This window comes from Physcomitrium patens, chromosome 19, assembly GCF_059467195.1.
Source record: "Physcomitrium patens ecotype Gransden chromosome 19, ASM5946719v1, whole genome shotgun sequence".
Classification (NCBI taxonomy): Eukaryota; Viridiplantae; Streptophyta; class Bryopsida; order Funariales; family Funariaceae; genus Physcomitrium; species Physcomitrium patens.
In genome coordinates this window covers 373,307-393,073 of record NC_143428.1, presented here as the reverse complement: position 1 = coordinate 393,073, position 19,767 = coordinate 373,307, and the positions used below count along the sequence as shown (strand labels likewise).

The following is a 19,767-nucleotide window of genomic DNA, read 5'->3' as shown; positions in this document are numbered from 1 at the left end:
GGGGCCAGCCTCAGTATTGAGTCCCGTGCGGAAACATGGGAAATGTCACAAAGTGATAATGCCCCGTTGCCCCCATATCTGTTAGGGGAGGTGTGGTAGGGGCAAGCTGCCTGTGCCTGACTCCTGACATTGCCGTCTGCCCTCGGCTCGCCTACGGTGCCAAGTTCGGACATGGTAGTCCTACCCCATTGCCCCACGCCTGCAGCCCCATTGTGAGCCGAGCCTTGCAGCCGTGCAACAGATCGGGCCTGGCAGCCCTGTCGCGGGCCAGCCTCAGCACTAAGTCCCACCCATCTCCTCCCTAGTCAGCCTCACGCGCAATTGAGTGGACCCGTTATGCTGCGCCATGCTTGCCGCAAGTCTTTCCAAACCTCCCTTGACATTTGCCCTATCTCGTCTTTCCTCCTCGTCCTACCCTTTCGCATATCCTTCCTCGCCTCCATTGTTTTCCCGTGTCCCTCGCAACATCATCCTCCTGCCCCTTGTTGCATGTTGCACCTTCTTCCTCTTTGCATCGCCTTACATGCACATGTCGCACACCTCCTCCCTATTTTGCCTTCACCCGGCATGTAGTCAAGATTGGAAGATGTAGAGAGGTTAGGGTTTAGTTTTAATGCTTCAATGCTGGAACCGGATGTGAACGCGTCATCAATATGGTGTTAAAAATCATGAAAGGGATCCTCGAAGCTGATGCTAGAGTCTTGTATGTGAACCACCACAATTGTCATTTTCAGAGTTCGACGACTGAAGGCCCTTGCGACCTCCGTCTTTGCTCGATCATCCACGCCACAAAGCTCCTGATCGAATCATCACATGTATGTCCGATTTCTATCCGGGTTGAGTAAACCCTCCAATTACCAGTTTTAGGAACGTGGTGTATAACTCCAGCATGCATAATCTAGCCTCCTGCATCACTGAACAGCTCTTCTTTAGAAATTGGCATCAATGCTTGAGGGCATTGAAGCCACAATGAAACCACTTGAAGCAGGGTTCATCTCAAGCTTTCAGTAAACAGAGATCACGGTCGATAGAAATGAGATTCTGAGGCATATGCTAAAGAGAACCTAGTTTAATACTCGTGAGTGTATAGACATGTTTTACAGATATCCTTTGCAAGGATATATTGCATCTGCACCATAGCTGCCAAGGTACACCAGCATTCTTGAATAAAATGGTGTCCAAAATAGTCGTGGGAATGGTGTAGCCTGCTAAATTGTGATGGCTTACCTCTAGAATTTCTGCATGATAATGTTCACCATTCAATATTGAATTTAACACACTGCAATGAGTCTCTAGCTTGTGTATGACGCTTCTTTAGCTGAATGTACATGGTTGTATGTACGCGAAAATGTTCACAACACTCACAGCCCTGAAATCCCACACGGCTCTCTCAAGGACTATTATTAAAATCCTCAAAAGGTCCCAACTTACAGTTTCGGGGGGCCAGCAGGCCGACAGACCCCTGGACTGGGGCTAAGGCCCCAAGAAGCCAAGAGACTCCAGCCAAGCTCTGGGCCCAGCCATCGGTCCAGTTTGTGGCGGGCCAGGGCTGAGAGCCGCGGCCGCAGGGCAACGCGGCGGGGCTGCCTTGTCCGAGCTCGGCGCCGCTGGCAAGCCGACGGCGGCCGTGTGGGGAGTCGGAGCGCAGGCAGCCCGCTCCTCCAGCAGCTTCTCTCACGGCAGAAACGGGGGTAACGCGGGGTTTAGGGTTTTCCCCTGTTTCTGCATGGGACTTGGTGCTGAGGGGGCCAGCGGACACCCGTTCGCAGCCCATTTCGTTCCGGGTTGCCTTTCATGTTTGTCCGCGGAACGTCACTGCCCTTTGAGCGGCACATTAATGCGTATTGTACAGCGTTTGGGTTGCCTTCTCGTGGGTTGCAGCGACGCAATTGCAATTATCGTATTGTATTTCGAGGGAATCCGATATTTTATCAGAGCAGGGGAGCCGGTGGTAGTGGTGCTGACCGCGGAGGAGGCTTGCAAATGCTACGAGGAGGAGCTTCGGGCCGTGCAGCGCTCTAGCTTCAGCGTGCATCTGGCGCTTGCTGCGGAGCGGTCAAGCTACCCGCAGGTTCGAGATCAATCTTTGTTTTTTCTTTTTTTTTCTTTTTTTGAAAAAATATCTCCGGAATGCACATTCTGTAGACAATAGAGCTGTTTAGCCCCCCGTGAGTTTGTCTTCCAGGATGTTGCAGACAGTGTGGTTGTGGGTTGGATGTAATTTTATACTTGCCATTCTTGTCACACTAGAGATGGTAATTTCTTCATTAGTAAAGAACTCACAAAGTAACAAAACTTCATTATCTGGCTCCTTCATTAGTTCTCGATTGGGTTTAAAGCTAACTCTCTTAAGAGCTTGATGCACCTAGGAATGTACACTCACAATAGAAGTAGTTTTGTATCGTGAAATGTTGTAGTGTTTTTTCAAAATTGGTCAATTATTTCTAATATAAGTGTAGCAATTTTTTTGGGTGGCAATGCAGTGCTTAGTTCGTAAGTTAAATTTCTTGTACATTGAGGCTGGTAATAGAGTATTTATGCCCCTTGTCACTGGGTTTTGCTGTCCGAAAATAACATTCTCTGGTTGTGCAGGGATAAGCATCTAGCAAATTGATGAAGAAAAGAAAGGAAATACTGATAAACAGGAATCAATTGTGTGACTTTTACACAAAGCCATCGTGCTGGGGCGTTACAGTGGGCATGAATTTATACGTTTGCGCAAAATTGTAATGTGTAGCTGAATTATTAAATGCACGGAAGAATATGTGTCAAACTGCCACATTTTTATTTTTAACCATGAATCAACGCTGCAGTGGGTCTTCAAAATTTCTCGAGAGCTTGAAATTTCGTTGAAGATTTAGGTTACTAGTTGCCCAGAAAGTGACAAATGCTGTATATTCTACTGGTGTCTTACTCTGTCTCGAATGCTTGATGAGTCTCTCAGTTCCTAGCTTGATAATGTATTGATAGGTACCTGGAGGTTAAAATGTTGCACCAGGGAGCTGGAAGAGCGAGAGGTGGCTTGCCTTCACTGCTGCTGGGGCGTAGGTTTGACTTGTGGGCATCTTTTCCTTGGAGCTTCTCATCCACCTCTGATGATCCTTCTTCTCGTCAATCTGAAGGTGAATTGTGTCGTTTGCACCCAAGTTTGAGCGTTTTTTGGAAGTCAGCTTTGTTTCACTCTTTGAGGAGATGTTTTTGGGAACGGTCTGAGCTCTAAAGAGTTAGAACCACTCAATCAATCCACCTCTTCTACAATTCAGCAAATCATGAGATATTATTTAAAAACTATTTTGCGTCCCTTCTGGAAAGATGGACCGACATGGATGAAGTTTGTTGCAGAGAATTCGCAGACGATTGATGAACTCTGGGAGTACTTTGCGGGTCCTTCTCAGTGGTGGGACAACAGGATTCATAAGGTATCACCATGACTCTGTTTCTGGCATGCTTGGGGTCGATCGTTGTAGTTAGAAAGATGTACTCCTGGATTGTCAACTGTTGAGGAGAGATTAGTAAGTATTAGTCAGGTTTTCCTATACCTGATTCTTGGGTGGTTTGTGTAGAGGAATCCGAGGTCACCTGACTTGAAACATAAGGTGACAGGGAAAGCGCTTTGGATAGATGGTTGTTTTACTCCAGAATGGGTGAAGTTCCAACCCGTGGCTCAGGTGGGATTGCAATCTTATGCTACATGTACCACCAAATGTACTGAAGGCGGTGCACAAGGGAAAAGGTATTAGCACGAGCATGTTAATCTGTAATGATAAGGAAAGCAGGGCAACCTAAATCTGGGATTTGAGTTATGTTGAGGATTTGGATTGTGCCACTCTTGCTTGTGTTTCTTTGCTTTTTTAATTGCACGTCTGGTGGGATTGCTCTTTGTGGTAGAAATGTGAAGATTGTGATGTATGCTGAGGATGCATGTATGCAACTTTTCTGTACAGTACATCAATTGCTTTGCATTGTTCACTTTGTGTATTGGTGGTTTCTGCTTGAGGTTGCTCTAATGCTGAATCTGTTGATGAACTAGGCAACCCAAGGGCAACGATGGAAAATTAGCCACTGCATGTGAAAGTGCGAGAGTGTTGGGTCGAATTGCGCAAGGTGGTATTAATATGCATGTGCAAACTGCGAATACCTTGAGTGAAGCGATTGTGGTTCTGATGAACCGTCTGCAACGAGGCCTTATTACAGATTCTTTTATGTATGTTGAAGTTTTGAAGCGGTGCTTGAAGCAAAAAGACCTTATGGCAGCCAAGCAGGTTCATGATTGCATCATCAAAAGCAGAATGGAACAAAACGCACATGTGATGAACAACCTCCTGCATGTGTACATCGAATGTGGGAGATTGCAGGAGGCACGCTGTGTGTTTGATGCACTTGTGAAAAAGAGTGGTGCTAGTTGGAATGCCATGATCGCAGGTTATGTGGAGCACAAGCATGCCGAGGATGCAATGAGACTTTTTAGGGAAATGTGCCACGAAGGTGTGCAGCCAAATGCGGGTACTTACATGATCATCTTGAAGGCTTGTGCCAGTTTGTCCGCGTTGAAATGGGGCAAAGAAGTTCATGCATGCATTAGACATGGTGGGCTTGAATCAGATGTGCGGGTGGGGACTGCCCTTCTTAGGATGTATGGAAAGTGTGGGTCCATCAACGAGGCAAGGCGTATTTTTGATAACCTGATGAATCATGATATCATCTCCTGGACTGTGATGATTGGAGCTTATGCACAAAGTGGAAATGGCAAGGAAGCATATCGACTTATGTTACAAATGGAACAGGAAGGATTCAAACCAAATGCAATCACTTATGTGAGCATCTTGAACGCATGTGCAAGTGAGGGGGCATTGAAGTGGGTGAAGAGGGTTCACAGGCATGCCTTGGATGCAGGGCTTGAGTTGGATGTGCGTGTGGGCACTGCACTTGTTCAAATGTACGCAAAGAGTGGTAGCATTGATGATGCACGAGTGGTGTTTGACAGAATGAAGGTGCGTGATGTTGTATCATGGAATGTGATGATAGGCGCATTTGCAGAACATGGGCGTGGGCATGAAGCATATGATCTGTTTCTTCAGATGCAGACAGAGGGCTGTAAGCCAGATGCAATCATGTTTTTGAGCATCTTGAATGCATGTGCAAGTGCAGGGGCATTGGAGTGGGTGAAGAAGATTCACAGGCATGCCTTGGATTCAGGGCTTGAGGTTGATGTGCGTGTGGGCACTGCACTTGTTCACATGTACTCAAAGAGTGGTAGCATTGATGATGCGCGAGTGGTGTTTGACAGAATGAAGGTGCGCAATGTTGTATCATGGAATGCGATGATTTCTGGCTTGGCACAACATGGTCTTGGGCAGGACGCTTTGGAGGTTTTTAGACGAATGACTGCACACGGTGTGAAGCCTGATAGGGTCACATTTGTAGCAGTTCTGTCAGCATGCAGTCATGCAGGCCTTGTTGATGAAGGTCGTTCCCAGTATTTGGCTATGACACAAGTTTATGGCATTGAACCCGATGTGTCTCATTGTAACTGCATGGTGGATCTCCTGGGGCGGGCAGGACGCTTGATGGAAGCAAAGCTCTTCATTGATAACATGGCAGTTGACCCTGATGAAGCAACTTGGGGAGCCCTGCTTGGTTCTTGTAGAACTTATGGTAACGTAGAGTTGGGCGAACTTGTTGCGAAAGAACGTCTGAAATTGGATCCGAAAAATGCTGCTACCTATGTTCTCCTTTCCAACATCTATGCTGAAGCTGGAAAGTGGGACATGGTATCATGGGTGCGGACTATGATGCGCGAGAGAGGGATTCGCAAGGAGCCAGGACGTAGCTGGATCGAAGTCGATAACAAGATTCATGATTTTTTGGTAGCCGACTCATCTCATCCAGAATGCAAGGAGATAAATGAAAGTAAGGACAAAGTGATTGAAAAAATAAAGGCTGAAGGGTACATTCCTGATACCCGGCTAGTGCTGAAGAACAAGAACATGAAGGACAAAGAACTTGATATTTGCTCTCACAGTGAGAAGTTGGCAATTGTGTATGGGCTGATGCATACACCCCCTGGAAATCCTATTCGTGTATTCAAGAACCTTCGGGTGTGCACCGATTGTCATGGAGCAACTAAGTTAATCTCAAAGGTGGAGGGACGAGAGATCATAGTGAGGGATGCTAATCGGTTTCACCATTTTAAAGATGGCGTCTGCTCATGTGGTGATTACTGGTGATGAGGTATGGTGAGGGATACTGGGGTCACGGAAACCTGTTGCAACCTACTTTAGAGAGTGAGTTGTTAATGTACCATGTTCCGACCATGTTTTAATGGAAGGTGACTCAAGTGTGAAATCGTAGTGATTTAGACAAAGGTTGATAGTTTGCATGTCTTCTTCTGATTTTGGGACCGTTGCAGAACTCTGATGTTTAGTTTGCTGCTATTTCATTTGCGGGTCGATGGAATCGTTTGTTGGATAATCTTCATCATGGCTGCTAAGATCGATGATGTGGCATTCGCTCCACCTGGTGTGAAAGGAACACACAATACATTGATTCCTCCAAGGCACGTGGCCAGAATGGGCACCAGCGGATTTTGACGGTCATTTCCATCAGTGTGGAACATGCAAACACTCCAGAAAGAACCTATTCAACGAAGTGGAGCTTCATGATGCAGGAAACACGGTTAAACAGGTACCAACACTTTATATGCTGCTGAAATATTTTGCTTGTTTGTTTTGTTTCTGTTGAAACCTTGCCAAGCAAGTTTTGTCTGTAGTAACCTCTTTTTTGTTGCCATCGAGTTGTGATGGATGATGGTGTGATTTTATTGTCCAGCGTGGGTTCATTGGCATTTGTGCGTTGAAGGTGAGATCACCATGCATAGCCCCATAGATAGGATCCTCGGAGAATACCTGAAATCAGAGAAGTTGTTACCTGAGATCAGTTGGGTGCAACTGAGGGCAAGACAGAAGCGCTCGTGAATTGGCTCATAGGTGAACTAGAGACAAGAGGTGTGCTATAATTCAAAAAGAAGAGTTATTTTTTGACAATAATAAAAATGTAAAAAGCTTGTGTCATTGCATATTACATCTTCTCTAGAAAATGTCTTTATATTTGAAAAGTATCAAAATCTAAAAGAAAAGGAAATGATAGAGAGCATTTTTTCTATAAGATGGGAGAGGGGTGTAAGCCAAAAAATTTGACTCACAGTATAGTTAGAGTAAATAGTACAACGAAATGATAGAATTATAGAAAAGCATATTTCGGTATAGTTAAATAGGATAAATTATAAGAAAAAATGTTTATTTTGATATTAATAATTAATTATAATTGAATTATGATATTAAATACTTTTATGAGCCCAAAATTTGAGTAGATAGAATTATTTAGAATATAACTATTGTATTAGATTAAAAAATAGAAAATATTAAATAATGATTGCATGTAATATAAATTTTCAATATAATGTGAATGTAGGATTAGTAGTAGGTGATAATTAGTGATAGTATTAATGGTTACTAAGATAATACAATTGACGATTGTTTTTTGTGGTTTTTTTGTAAATTTAATATCAAAGAATGTGGAAAAAAATGTGAAAATGTTGGTCATATTGATTAGAAGGTTTTGAAGGAGAAAAATTAGGCTCTCTAGATATTTAGGGATTAAAATAAAATAATTCAAATTAAAAAATTTAAGCATAGTATCCTAATGTGGATTTGAGAAGGAGATAACCTTGAAAAAGGTCTTTAAGAATCCTTATTAAGGGTGTATTTAGGATTTTAAAAAAAATTTAAAGGGCAGTTGTTTAGATTTACAGGTGGTGGATTTTGAACCCACAACCTCATGCATAGGGACGGATGGCATAGCCAACTGGTTGCAGCACAAGGTAAAAACCCTGCAGTGCTATGGCCTGTGGCCCCACAGCATGCAATGTAGTGTAGGCAGGCTGGCTGGGTGTTGAGCACATGAGGTTGTAGGCCGGCAGTGAAAAAAAAAGATCGTGAGGCTAGCGAGGCCGAACGATAGCGTGCAATGGAGCATCGAGGTCGAGTGAAAAAGTGAATGGTAGTGTGCAACGGAGCATTGAGGCCGAATGAAGGAGTATTGAGGACAAGCGATGCGAGTAAAAGTACATCAGAACAGTGTTAATGTCATATGAGGCAAGTCGTCAAGGTTGGCCAAGGAATGTCGAGGTCGAACGGAGGCTGGCCATGGAGCATCGAAGTAGGTGGAGTTATCTTTTTGCTGTTGGGAGTTGGTAAATCCTATTGGTAGGCCACAATAATAGCATCATCATGTTCTTTATTATTGATTTTATTTTATCAATAAAAATTCAAGTAATAAATAAATAAATAAAATTATTTGTATTATGTTGAAATTTTTCTATGTTAGTTGAGTTAATACACTAAAATTATAGAACAAATTTGAAAGGCATATTAATTAGTTAACTTAGATTGATACATTTGTTAGGAGTTATTCTTGTATTTGGTTTGGTTGATGATTATTGTTTTAGAATATTTAATGTATTTTGTTGGATTTTTAATCTTGCTACTAATTTCTCTATTAGAATTGGTTTTGAAAGTATTTTTTGGATATTGTGGTGTAAGTGAAGGTGAGTACGAATAAGAGAAGGAGTTGAAGTTGGCATTGAAGAGAAGCATTTAGCTGGAGCCTTATTGGAAGGAGTTTATTAGGAGATAAATTGCTAAATCCATTTTGGATGATTAGATAAAAAAAATCTTAAAATTTGCACCTTCAACCAAAATTCTAATCCCAAAAAAAAACTTTATTCTAACTCAATTAGTTAATTGGGATTAGTATTAGATAGAATTTATATATGAACAAAAAAGTTGTATGTGTTAATTTGCAAATAACATGGAGATTGTATTAAAGTATGTTTCTTAATCAATTGTTTGAATGAATCAAAAAGAAATGTGTTTTACAATTGTATTAAGGATTATTACTTATATAGTGGATAATTTTCCATTTATACGTTTTTATTAAAATTTTCAATAGATGATCCTTTTAATCTTTTGAATTCATCAAGTAAGGTTAGTTCCATACAAAACTTAATTTATATGGCAGCATGAAGGCAACAATATAATGGAAGTAATTTTCACATATATTCAAATTGGAGTACTATTCTTTTTCGTTTACTTTTCTTGTTGGAAAAATTACAAATCTAAATGGCCATATAAGTACCTTTTAATTATTTTTTTTAAAAAAAATTCATCTTAATGTATCAAAACAAGAAAAAATGATATATATGTTGTATATAAAGATATATGATGAGGTTCTTTAAAAATCAAATAAATGCATGCATAAATTAGATTTAAAAATCCCAAGTTAACACTTTTATTAAAAGATATAGATAGAATTAGATCTAAGCAAAGATCACAAAAACCACAAGGAAATAAATAATACCTATTAAAGCCCTTCAATTTCATAGTCAATTTTAGGTTTACTAGAACACCTCAAGAGCCATCAATTTCTTTTAATCTTGTTATTGAAAGCCAAGAATTACCACAAATATAGGAAGAGCAACTCTCTTCTATATTTTTAAGTAAAAGAGAGAAAAGTCCTCCTTTAACTTAAAGGATTTTTAATGAAGAGATAGACTTTCACAAAAAATAGTCTATTGAATGAAGAACCTACTCATTTCAAAATGACTCAACCACTAATTTATCCTTTGATAGGGCCATAGAGTTTATCATTGTTGTGTCTCAAGATTTGATAACAATAATTATTCCTATGAACTTTCTTAAGTTCTATGGGACCAACGATGAAGATCGATCGTTGCAAATGGAGAGATATATAAAGATTTTAGCATGTTTGTTAATCACAAACCAACATTATTACTTAGTTTGGTTTGCCAAAAGAATTGTAAGAGAAGTGGATATTATAGAAAAGAATTATGAAAGGCTTTAGAGAAAGAAAGATGAGTCTATTCATTAATTTTTTCTTATTAAACCTAAAGTTGAAGATTAAAAAACAAATTAATCTTTGCCCAGTATAATTTTATTTATGATGAAGCAAGATAGTCCTCTTAGGTTTTTGATTATAAAAGAATCCAATCCTCTATCTACATTGCTTGTTGTAACCTTAAAACAAAGAGTAGATGAGATAGAAAAAATGCTTCAAATAAATCAATAAGGCTTTCAAGTTATAATTATAAAATAATTCCAAACCTTATCTAAACAAATGGCTCATGTAACAAGGAATCAAAATTCAAATCCTCTTCTATCTTTGATAAAATTTATGAGACATACCTTTAGTCTTTGGCATACAAACTGTACGCAACTAAGTCATAAAATATAGTTTTGTAATGCAAAACCTCCACAAGGCTCTCAAGATCCAAATTTTCAATAACCACTTCTTTTTTTGTAATATAGAAGCCAACAAGGCCATAATTATAGATAGAAAGGATATAAGAGTGGATTGCAAGGTTGTAGAGGCCAAAATAGACTATAAAGTGAGTTCTATCAATATTAAGATAGATAACATATTTTTAGACAATATTGGTTGGAAAATTAATATTTTAGATTTAGCAGTTGTAAAAGCAACCAGCCCTTTGATGAATGTGGACAATCAAATAAAGTAATATTATTACCTATACTTCTAATAAACCTTCAACAACAAATACAAGAAAATATAAGACATCAAAGATGTTCATTTGGAGATGATAATATTAATTTTAGACCTTTTAATCTATATTATAGCTATAGAAATACTAGACAAACTTATTATCCTTCAATAAATTTGCAAACCTATAGAGATCACATATTTTTAAATCAGATATAGAGTACAAGTTAGGGCTAAAATAATAAATCAGGGTCTTCTACTTCATAAGATGTTAAGTTTCCTAATATACCTGAAAAATCTAAGATTTTTAATCCACCATTTTTTACTATTACTTCTATCATTAAAATAGAGTCTTAGCCTTTAGAGACACATTTGATAACTCATGCAGTAGCCAAAAAAGGAGAGTCATCTAACTCCAAAGTTCCTATTTTAGCAGTTATGACTAGATCAAAGATAACTTAACAACCTCTTATTATAAAGATCATAGATCCTAAAGATAGCTCCTTTGAAGATTCTTCTTATCATTCAAAATTGAAGAAAGCTATAAAAGATGCAATGAAAGTAATTAAAGATATAAATGATGATCTAGCTTATCTAAATCTTTTACATACTAAATTATTATTTTCTAGAAGTGGAGATAGTAATGAAGAATAAGAGAAGGAAGAATGAAAAGGACCTGATATTTAAAGGAATTTGAAGCACTTAGAAGGAAGACACATAAAATCAAGTCTAAGTCTTATGACCTTTAGGTAGATTTAAATAGGTTCAAAATAGATATTACTTTTATTCAATTGTTGGAGATTTTACCTATTGCATGAAAGGCATTTAAGAATGGTATACTAGTGGTGAAAAGAATTAGAAAGCATAAAATGAAAACGATAGCCAAAATACAAGCTTTGAGAAAGTTTTTGATATAAGAACTATGAAAATAAAAGTGATACTAGTGGATAAGGCATTAATGGATGGAGAAGTGAATTGAATATAATATCCTTGTATATCATGGAAAAGTTAGCTCTTAGCCTAACTAGTCCTTCACCTTTTGTGATAAACATGGCAAATCAAAGCCCAACCAAACTAATAGGACAAATAAAAGATTGCAAGATTATCACTAGTGGGAAAGAATATACCTTAATCTTCCAAGTCATTTGAATGTATGCAGCAAAGGATTCATTTTCTTTGTTGTTAGGTGTCCTTGGTTGAAAGCAACAAATGTTATAGTAGATTGAGAAAGAATAAAACTGTCAATCATTTATAGACCTCTTAAAAATAGAACAAGGATGATTATTAAGCCAAATTTTACTATAAATGTGAAGGAAGGAGTATCTTATGATGATGAATAAGTACAAATAAAGTTGAATAAGGATAAAGCACTAGTGGAGGAAATTAAAACAGGAAACAACATCCAAAATTTGAATTTGAAGCTATTAGCATGTATAGGCTTTAATTTATATCATTAGTAGGACAATGTAGAATATAGGTAGTGATTAAATGATCATCCAAATTCAGCCTCTAATAGAATAAAAAATATAAATTTTATTGGAAAAATTGAAAAAAGAATGATATTAGAGAGCGGCCCTTCATTTAGCTATAGAGTTGATATTTCATACAATAACTTGTAGCATGGAAAGATGAAAGACTTAATATTGAGCTAATATCATTTTTCAATAATAAAGCTTAAGAAGCAATCTATGAGGTACATATAGATGGAATCCAAAATATGGAAGTATTAAAAAAAAGAAAAGAAAAAGATAGACCTTCTTTTATATTTTAAAGCTATATTCACTGATATTATAATAGAAGAGAATGTGGTAGACTATCTAAAAATATTTTTAATTAGAATCAAAATAATGTTGATCAAATTCATGTTGTAAAGGTTGATTGAAAGTATGTAGAAGCAATGGTAGATGGAAAAGAGCCTAAAAAGATCAAAATGGGAGCTGAATTAAATAATGAGAAGATAATAACTTATAGTGAGCTAGTAAAAGAATACAAAGATGTGTTTGCTTGGTCTTATAAAGACTTTAAAACAATATCCCTTAAGGTGACTCAATATTGAATATCATTAATTTTTGGAGCAATTCCAATCAGACAAAAGGGAAAAAAATGAATTCTTTATTTCAGTTGTTGATAAAGATAGGGCTTAAAAGAGTGTTGCAAATTGGTTTTATAAAATTAATGGACATTATAGATTGGATTTTTCTTATTATACTAGTGAGGAAGAAAAATAAAAAAACTATGTATATATATAGACTATAGGAAATTCAATCAATACATTCAAAAGGACCATTTTTCCTTATTTTTTAAAAAATAGCACTTTAAATGAGGTAGATGGGTATAAAAAATATACACTTATGGACGTTTATTCTCGCTGCAATCCAATAGCCATTACTTCAGAGAATAGGCATAAAACAACATTTACAATACCATGGTGAATCTTTATTTGTTTTGTAATGCCATTTGGACTCTACAATGTTCATACAACCTCTCAATGATTAGTCATGTATATCTTCTTAAATTTAATGTATAAGTCCATGATTATTTTCATCGACAATTTCAGCACATAGTTTAGTGTAGATAAACATCTTGAAAGTATCAAGGAGTGTTGAAAGGTGCAAAAAGATAGATTTGGCTTCGAATTCTAATAAAACCTATTTAACTATTCAAAAAGAAATGCTGCTAGATTATGTGGTGCATAAAAAAAAAAAAAAAAAGTCTAATTTTAAGAAGATTGTAGTGATAAAGGATTTAAAACCATGAATAGGTGTGAAAAAAGTTGAAAGAGTTTTGAAATTTGCTGGATAGTAGAAAGAGTTAATTCTGGATTATGCTATAATCATCTTGCTTATTATCAAGTCAGAGAGGAATTAAATTAAGTTTGAGTGGATTGAAGACTGTTAAAGAAATTTTGACTTGTTGAAAAGCAAGTTAAATTCATATCCAATGTTGAAACCTCCAAACTGAAGTTTATCTTTTTATATCTATTATGGTGCAAGTGCAACAGTTGTAAAAAGTACATTATATCAACCTTTTAGAAAGAAAGGAAAAGAATATCTTATAACATATGGAAGTAGGTAACTTGTTGTGGAAAAAAAGAATTATTTCACAATTGAGAAAGAATATTTGGCCACAATTTTTTAGTGAAGAAATTTTACCATTATCTTTTATATAATTAGGTGGTATTTTTTATGGATCATATGATGATCAAATATTTGGTCAATAAATATAAACTGAATGATAGAATAACACAATAGATCTTACTTCTATAGGAATTTAATTAAAAAATCAAATATAAACTTAAAAAAATACACAGATAAGCAAATTATCTATCATGCTTATTCGAAGAACTTGGAGAGATCTTTATAGATGATAGATTGATCAATAAGAGTCTCTTTATGGCTATAGCAAAACTTATAAGGTATTCCTACATTATAAAATTTCTAACTATCCAAAAAAAATTAATAGGATTACCAAGAGATGAAAGGAAAAAAATGAGAGTGAATGGTAGATATTTTGTGGTGATAGAAAATTGATTATATTGAAAAGGAGTAGAAGGAATACTATATAGGTGTGTAACAAGTAAGGAAATTCCTACCATTTTGGTAGCTTGCCATGATAGTATTTGTGGTGGCTATTTTTTTAATCAATTGACTGGTTAGAAAATTATGAGGGCTGGTTATTATTGGCCCACACTTTTCCAAGATGCATATACCTATACCAAAAGATGTGATGCATATCAAAGATATGCAAAAAATAACCTCCATATGGAATTGCCTCTTTATATGTCTTTATCTCTAGTTCCTCTTAAGAAATAGGACATAAATTATGTAGAAAAAATTCATTTTTATTTCTCTAAGGAGATGGCATATATCATCATAGCCACTGATTATTTAACAAAAAGGACAGAAGCGAAGGCTGTGAGAATCAAAGATGCTAAAAATATAGTCATTTTTCTCTTTGAAAATATTATTACCAAATTTGATTGTCTTAAAATTCTAATTAGTGATAGGAGAATGCATTTTATCAAAGAGATTATCCAAGAAATAATAACTAGATTCAATATTAATCATATAAAGACCACGTCTTATCACCCTAAAATCAATGGACAAACTGAGAGAATAAATTGAACATTGATGAATATTTTATACAAGATCATGCAAGATTTAAAAAGAAATTGGAATGTTACACTTCTAGATATATTACAGGCTTATAAAACTACATATAAAGTCACAATCAAAACTACACCATTTTCTTTGGTACATGGCATTGAAGTAGTATTGTCTATTGAATTTAAAATTCCTTTCCTACATGTTGTCATCAACACATGAATGATTAAGACTTAATTTCTAAAAACTAGGTTAAAGAGGCTTAAAATGCTAAATAAAGTACATCAAATTAATGGTCAAAACCTTGAGGCAATTCAACAAAGAAGGAATATCATCTTTACTAGGATGTAAAAATAGCTTTTTTTTAGAGCCAAGCATGTTGATCCTTTTATAAGATGTTAGAAAACTAGACTTCATTCACAAATTTGATGTAGTTTGATTAGGACCATATGTTGTTAGGAACAACTCAGTACAGTTGGAAATACTCAATGGACAACTATTTTCCACATGTATTGCAAGGAGTAGATGTAAGGAGTATCGGACATAAAATCTCTTAATTCCTTAAACAAAAGGGAGCAATCTATTTACTAAGAATTATGACAAAAATTTGAATATAGTATTTTAATGTGGATTTGGAAAGGAGATGATCCTTAGAAAGGCCCCTAAGAACCCTTATTAAGGGTGTATTTTGGATTTTAAAAAATAAATAAATAGCAGCCATTTAGATTCGCAGGTGGTAGATTTTGAACCCTCTGACCTTGTATACAGAGATGGATAGTACAACTAATTAGCCATAGTACAAGATAAAAATCCTACAATGTCATGGCCTACAGCATGTAATAGACTTGTGGCATAAAATGGCCCTAGAACATGCAGCAGTATGTAGATAGGCTGGTTAGCTACTAGCAACTAGATCTCACCCTGGTTGGCTGGGTATTGGACTTGCGAGGATTGTGGACCAATAGCAAAAAAAAAAAGCTACAAGGCTAGTGAGGCCGAACAGAAGTATGTAATGCAATATCAAGGCCGAACAGCAATATGAAGTGTTGTATTGAGTCGAATGGTTTTTGAGTTTTAGGGTTCAAGGTTACATGGACATCCTTAAGCATTAGGGTTTTCAAACTTTTATTTTGATGATTCTTCCCCTCTTGTTTACAAGGTCTATGATTCCAACCATATAATTTTTTTGCTCTGTAAATTTTTAAATTTTGAGATATTGAAAGTTTAATTTTTAAATAAAGCTTTTGATTTTAAGGTTTTAATATTGAATTTGAAAGAGATCTTCAGAAGTAATTGAATGTTATTAATATGAAGATTTTTATGGATGTTGATCTTAAATATGATTAAATTTTTTAGAGTTTGGCTGAAGTATTCTAACTTGGACGGTTTAGAATTAGAATTTAGGATGAATTTAGAATGGATTTAGGATTTAAAGTGGATTTAGGATTTAAAATTACAAGAATGTCCTAGAAATTTTTTATCATCATTTCTTTCAAGGTTTTTTGACTTTGTTTGTTGGTTAGAAATTGATTTGTGGCATACATTGATATGAAGGCCCCTATAAATACTTTACAATTGAAAACAAATGTCTTTAAATTTAATGTCTAATATTTAATCTTTAGGGTTTAAGATTCAGTTTTGGTTTTTATGGTTCAAATGTGGGTTACTAGAGTCCTTTGTTTTGCCATCGAATCGAACGTACTGACCAGGCAAACACTACCTTGTACCGCGACACTAGAACAAGATAACACTACAAGAATACGGCCCCTCTATACAAGATGGGGGGACACCTTCACGTTGGCAACCACATCGCAGCTGACTCGATGGAACTTGATGCCCAAAGCAAGCAATCTTCCCCGAACATCTCCCCTCCCTATTACCACGGGCTCCAATGCTAGGTCGCCCCACTCAAAGAAATCCGCATCCGATCCCAGCTTCGGTGCGCCTGACCTAGCGATTGCCGCATCGATCGCTTAGTCCAGCTGGTTAGCAAGAAAATCCTGCTGATTTGCACCTCTAGTCGCCAAATGTCCTCGTGAACATAGCGCTGAAATTGCTCCAACTCTTTGTGTGCACCGGCAATCGAGAGCCCTCCCATGCACCTGTTGTTGCATCCGCCCCATCCATAATCCTCACGGGCACAATTACTACCACATCGCCCAACCCAGTCCGGATGGCCTTCCCCTCCGTCGGTGCCATTGCTATCCGCCACCACAGCCTCCGCCTTCCCCCTGCGCCTCCACCTCCCCGGCGCCCGAATCCAGTGCCTCGCACGCCCCAGCCACTGCGTCCACGAGATCCTCCGATATCACCCCCTGCACGATGGACCCCTTCGCAGATCCATCGCTTACCTCTATCCCCATCCGACCCCCTCATTTGCGTCTGCCAATCCGCCTTGCCACCGTCCATGGTGCCCTTGGGCTCCCGCTAACCACCCTCCGCCCAGCTACCGCTATCATCCACCTCACCTCTAGCATGCTACCATGCGCCCTGGCTCTTGCTCTAGCTCGCGCCACACCCTATCATCAGTCCTTCCTCTGCATCCACACCAATCACACCAAACTACACACTTTCAATATCAGATGTGCCCCACAGATAGCCTAGATCCCACTCTAACTTTATCAAACTCTACCCCTACCTTGCGATGCTACATCACCGACACTATCCCGACCTCTCGCATAACACCCACAAATCATGAATCCATCTCTCCCAACCCTAGCTCTACTGGGATTGGCTTCATCATGCTCCCTCCATATCTTCCAATTATACCCCCGCCATAGCCTCCACTATTGCCGAATCCTGTATTATACCCAATAGCGCCATACCTCGGATAGTTGTCCCTACCGCTGGGCTCGGGCCGCAACGATTGTTGCCACGCCCGCCCCACCTGCTGCCTCCGCTTGGATAGCCCCTACTGTAGCCTGATCTGTAGTTGCCCCCGTCACGCCCGCCCCACCAAAGCCTCTCAGTTGCCACCACGGAAACTTCTCCATTGATGAATCCTGCCCCACGCTTCAAAACCCAAATTGTCCACCATCACCACATGCCCGATAACTCCCCCACCCACACTCCAGGACCTTGCCTTAAACCCTAAACCGCACCAAACCATTCTCACATTCAACCTCAAGAACCTCGCCAATCGAACCTCGCCCACAAAACTCTAAAATCCACCCATGACACGCAATACCATGCCAACCACACTGGCGTCACCCACCCAACGCAGGTGGACGACAGCCCGTGACAGTCTCAGTAAGGAACACAGGTCCGGGTACCGCGCAATCGCACCCAGCACAACCAATGGAGATGAGATGTAGTACCTGATGAGACGCGACATGCAAAGGCCGCACAAAGTCTGGAGACGGCACCCAACGTCACAGCGTCTGTCCAGATCGGCAGCGCATTAGGATGGCAACGCTGTGGCGAAGCAAATTCGAACTGGGCGTGTTGACAGGGGCGTGGCACAGCTCTGGCGATGGCATGGCGGAGGTTGCCCTGCACCCTAGCAAATGCACAAGGCAGCCCCCTTACATCCATAGTGTCCACTACAGGGGTTCCACCATAATGCTAGGGTTTCGCCATGCCGCATGGCCCTACCCCGATGCCCGACCCACCCGATCCCACCCTCACACCATTCCTACTGCAACACCTCAATCAAAACTCGCCACACCACGCCATGACCATCATGTTGCATATTCAGAGTATTGAACCTCAGTATCAGGATCACGGGTCGAGCACAAGTCGTCGACCTCAAGGTACAAGTGCAGTTTGAACAAACCAATAAACCCAACAAACAACACACCCCCAATAAACCCTCTTGCCTTCCATGCCCTCATTTGATCTTTTCTCCGCTTGTGTTCTCATCTTTCCTTTTTCCTGCTCTACTCTTCTCTGTTTTCTCCTTCTCCGCTCTCGGGCCTCGGCTGTGTGCTTTCTTCCTGTGCTCTCAGTTCCGTACTTCAAAATTCCCAATGCCATGGCCTGCTGTGTGTGTTGTGTTCACGTGGCCCCGGTACAACCATATTGGATTTCATGGCCCCATGACCGCATGGCGGGATCTTGCTATTGCGGAATGGATTGGATCGCGTGGCCGCGGGATCACAGGTGGAGGCTCCGTTGAGTGCTGTCGGAGGTTTGAAATTTGAATGGAGCGTTGTTGGCGTGGGCGTTCACAGGATTCCCCCATTGATAGATGGTGCGTTCCCCCAAGGGCGCGGGAATGGATTCGCAATCACTCCAGCTCTCGTACGAATTGATTACGTCCATTTTGGCATCCTATTTTTGAATTTCCAAAATCTACCTATTCTCTCATACTGTATTCATGCATGCATGGGTCTTAAGGCGAAGCGACGTGAATGAGGTGGATCACTACTATTGGATACCAACTTTTCAGCTGGGCCAATCGGACTGCATGCATTTCGGTCCATGTAATTGGAGCATTTCTTCAGTCAAGAGTATAGTACAGATTCACCAGCTGGCCACGTGGATATAATACTGGCTAGAACACACCAATGGAGATGTTGTAGGTAATTTGTTCTTTTATATTCCGAATGAATCGAGAGCTGCAGTCGTATCACGTTGAATATCACCATAACTTTTTCCATATAAATCCAAAAAAAAGAAAGAAAAATTCTTCACGAAGATAACCCGTTTTCCTATTCTCCCTAAAATTTTCAGAAATTAATCTTTAAAAATAGATTTTCAGGAACTTGCCCAAAATCAATTTGTACCCCGCAGGTATACTTGGGCATTTAGGGGTTAAAGAGGTGAAAGGCGGCTAAGATTCATGGTACAACATTGCCTCTCTTTCTCCCTTCTCAAAGGCAACTAAAATGACCTTTAACTTAAGTTTAGAGACCACCAAGTTTAGAATTCTTTCATACTTAATAAGGATTCTAATGTTATTTTTATTGCTTCTAATTTATATGCATGAAGTATCACACTTTTATAGTAGCATAATATGAAGAAGACTATTATTAATGTTAAAAAAATTCAAATTGTACAATGAACTTTTTACTATCTCTTATAAATAACAAATTTTAGGACATGATTAAAATAGATGGACATACTCTCCAAAATAAGAATAAAAATA

At 38.7% G+C, this 19,767-nt stretch overlaps 2 protein-coding genes across 11 annotated transcripts; one reads left to right on the top strand and one right to left on the bottom strand.

Moving 5' to 3' along the window:
- Positions 1–1,961: 1,961 nt before the first annotated feature.
- On the top strand, positions 1,962–8,903 carry LOC112295756 (pentatricopeptide repeat-containing protein At1g11290, chloroplastic). Of its 9 annotated transcripts, none has more exons than XM_090244940.1 (8): positions 1,962–2,726; positions 2,971–3,122; positions 3,343–3,419; positions 3,564–3,733; positions 4,031–6,231; positions 6,529–6,684; positions 7,803–8,264; positions 8,606–8,903. In XM_090244940.1, exons 1-5 carry the CDS (start codon positions 2,614–2,616, stop codon positions 6,225–6,227), a joined length of 2,709 nt encoding a protein of 902 aa, XP_090101066.1. In that variant the 5' UTR covers positions 1,962–2,613; the 3' UTR covers positions 6,228–6,231; positions 6,529–6,684; positions 7,803–8,264; positions 8,606–8,903. The 9 variants fall into 9 exon arrangements, with proteins under 9 accessions (XP_090101066.1, XP_024403448.1, XP_024403445.1 ...); XM_090244937.1 differs by adding an exon at positions 6,829–7,004 and having other exon boundaries at positions 1,963–2,726; positions 4,031–6,684; positions 7,811–8,264; XM_090244936.1 differs by adding an exon at positions 6,829–7,004 and having other exon boundaries at positions 1,963–2,726; positions 4,031–6,684.
- A 7,350-nt stretch (positions 8,904–16,253) lies between these two features.
- LOC112295850 (uncharacterized) lies at positions 16,254–18,946 on the bottom strand. Of its 2 annotated transcripts, none has more exons than XM_024547853.3 (3): positions 17,996–18,946; positions 17,504–17,690; positions 16,254–17,240 (listed from the first exon to the last, which is right to left on the bottom strand). In XM_024547853.3, the coding sequence occupies exon 3, from the start codon at positions 17,085–17,087 to the stop codon at positions 16,695–16,697; it is 393 nt and encodes a 130-aa protein (XP_024403621.1). In that variant the 5' UTR covers positions 17,088–17,240; positions 17,504–17,690; positions 17,996–18,946; the 3' UTR covers positions 16,254–16,694. The 2 variants fall into 2 exon arrangements, with proteins under 2 accessions (XP_024403621.1, XP_024403620.1); XM_024547852.3 differs by having other exon boundaries at positions 16,254–17,215; positions 17,996–18,945.
- Positions 18,947–19,767: the final 821 nt, after the last annotated feature.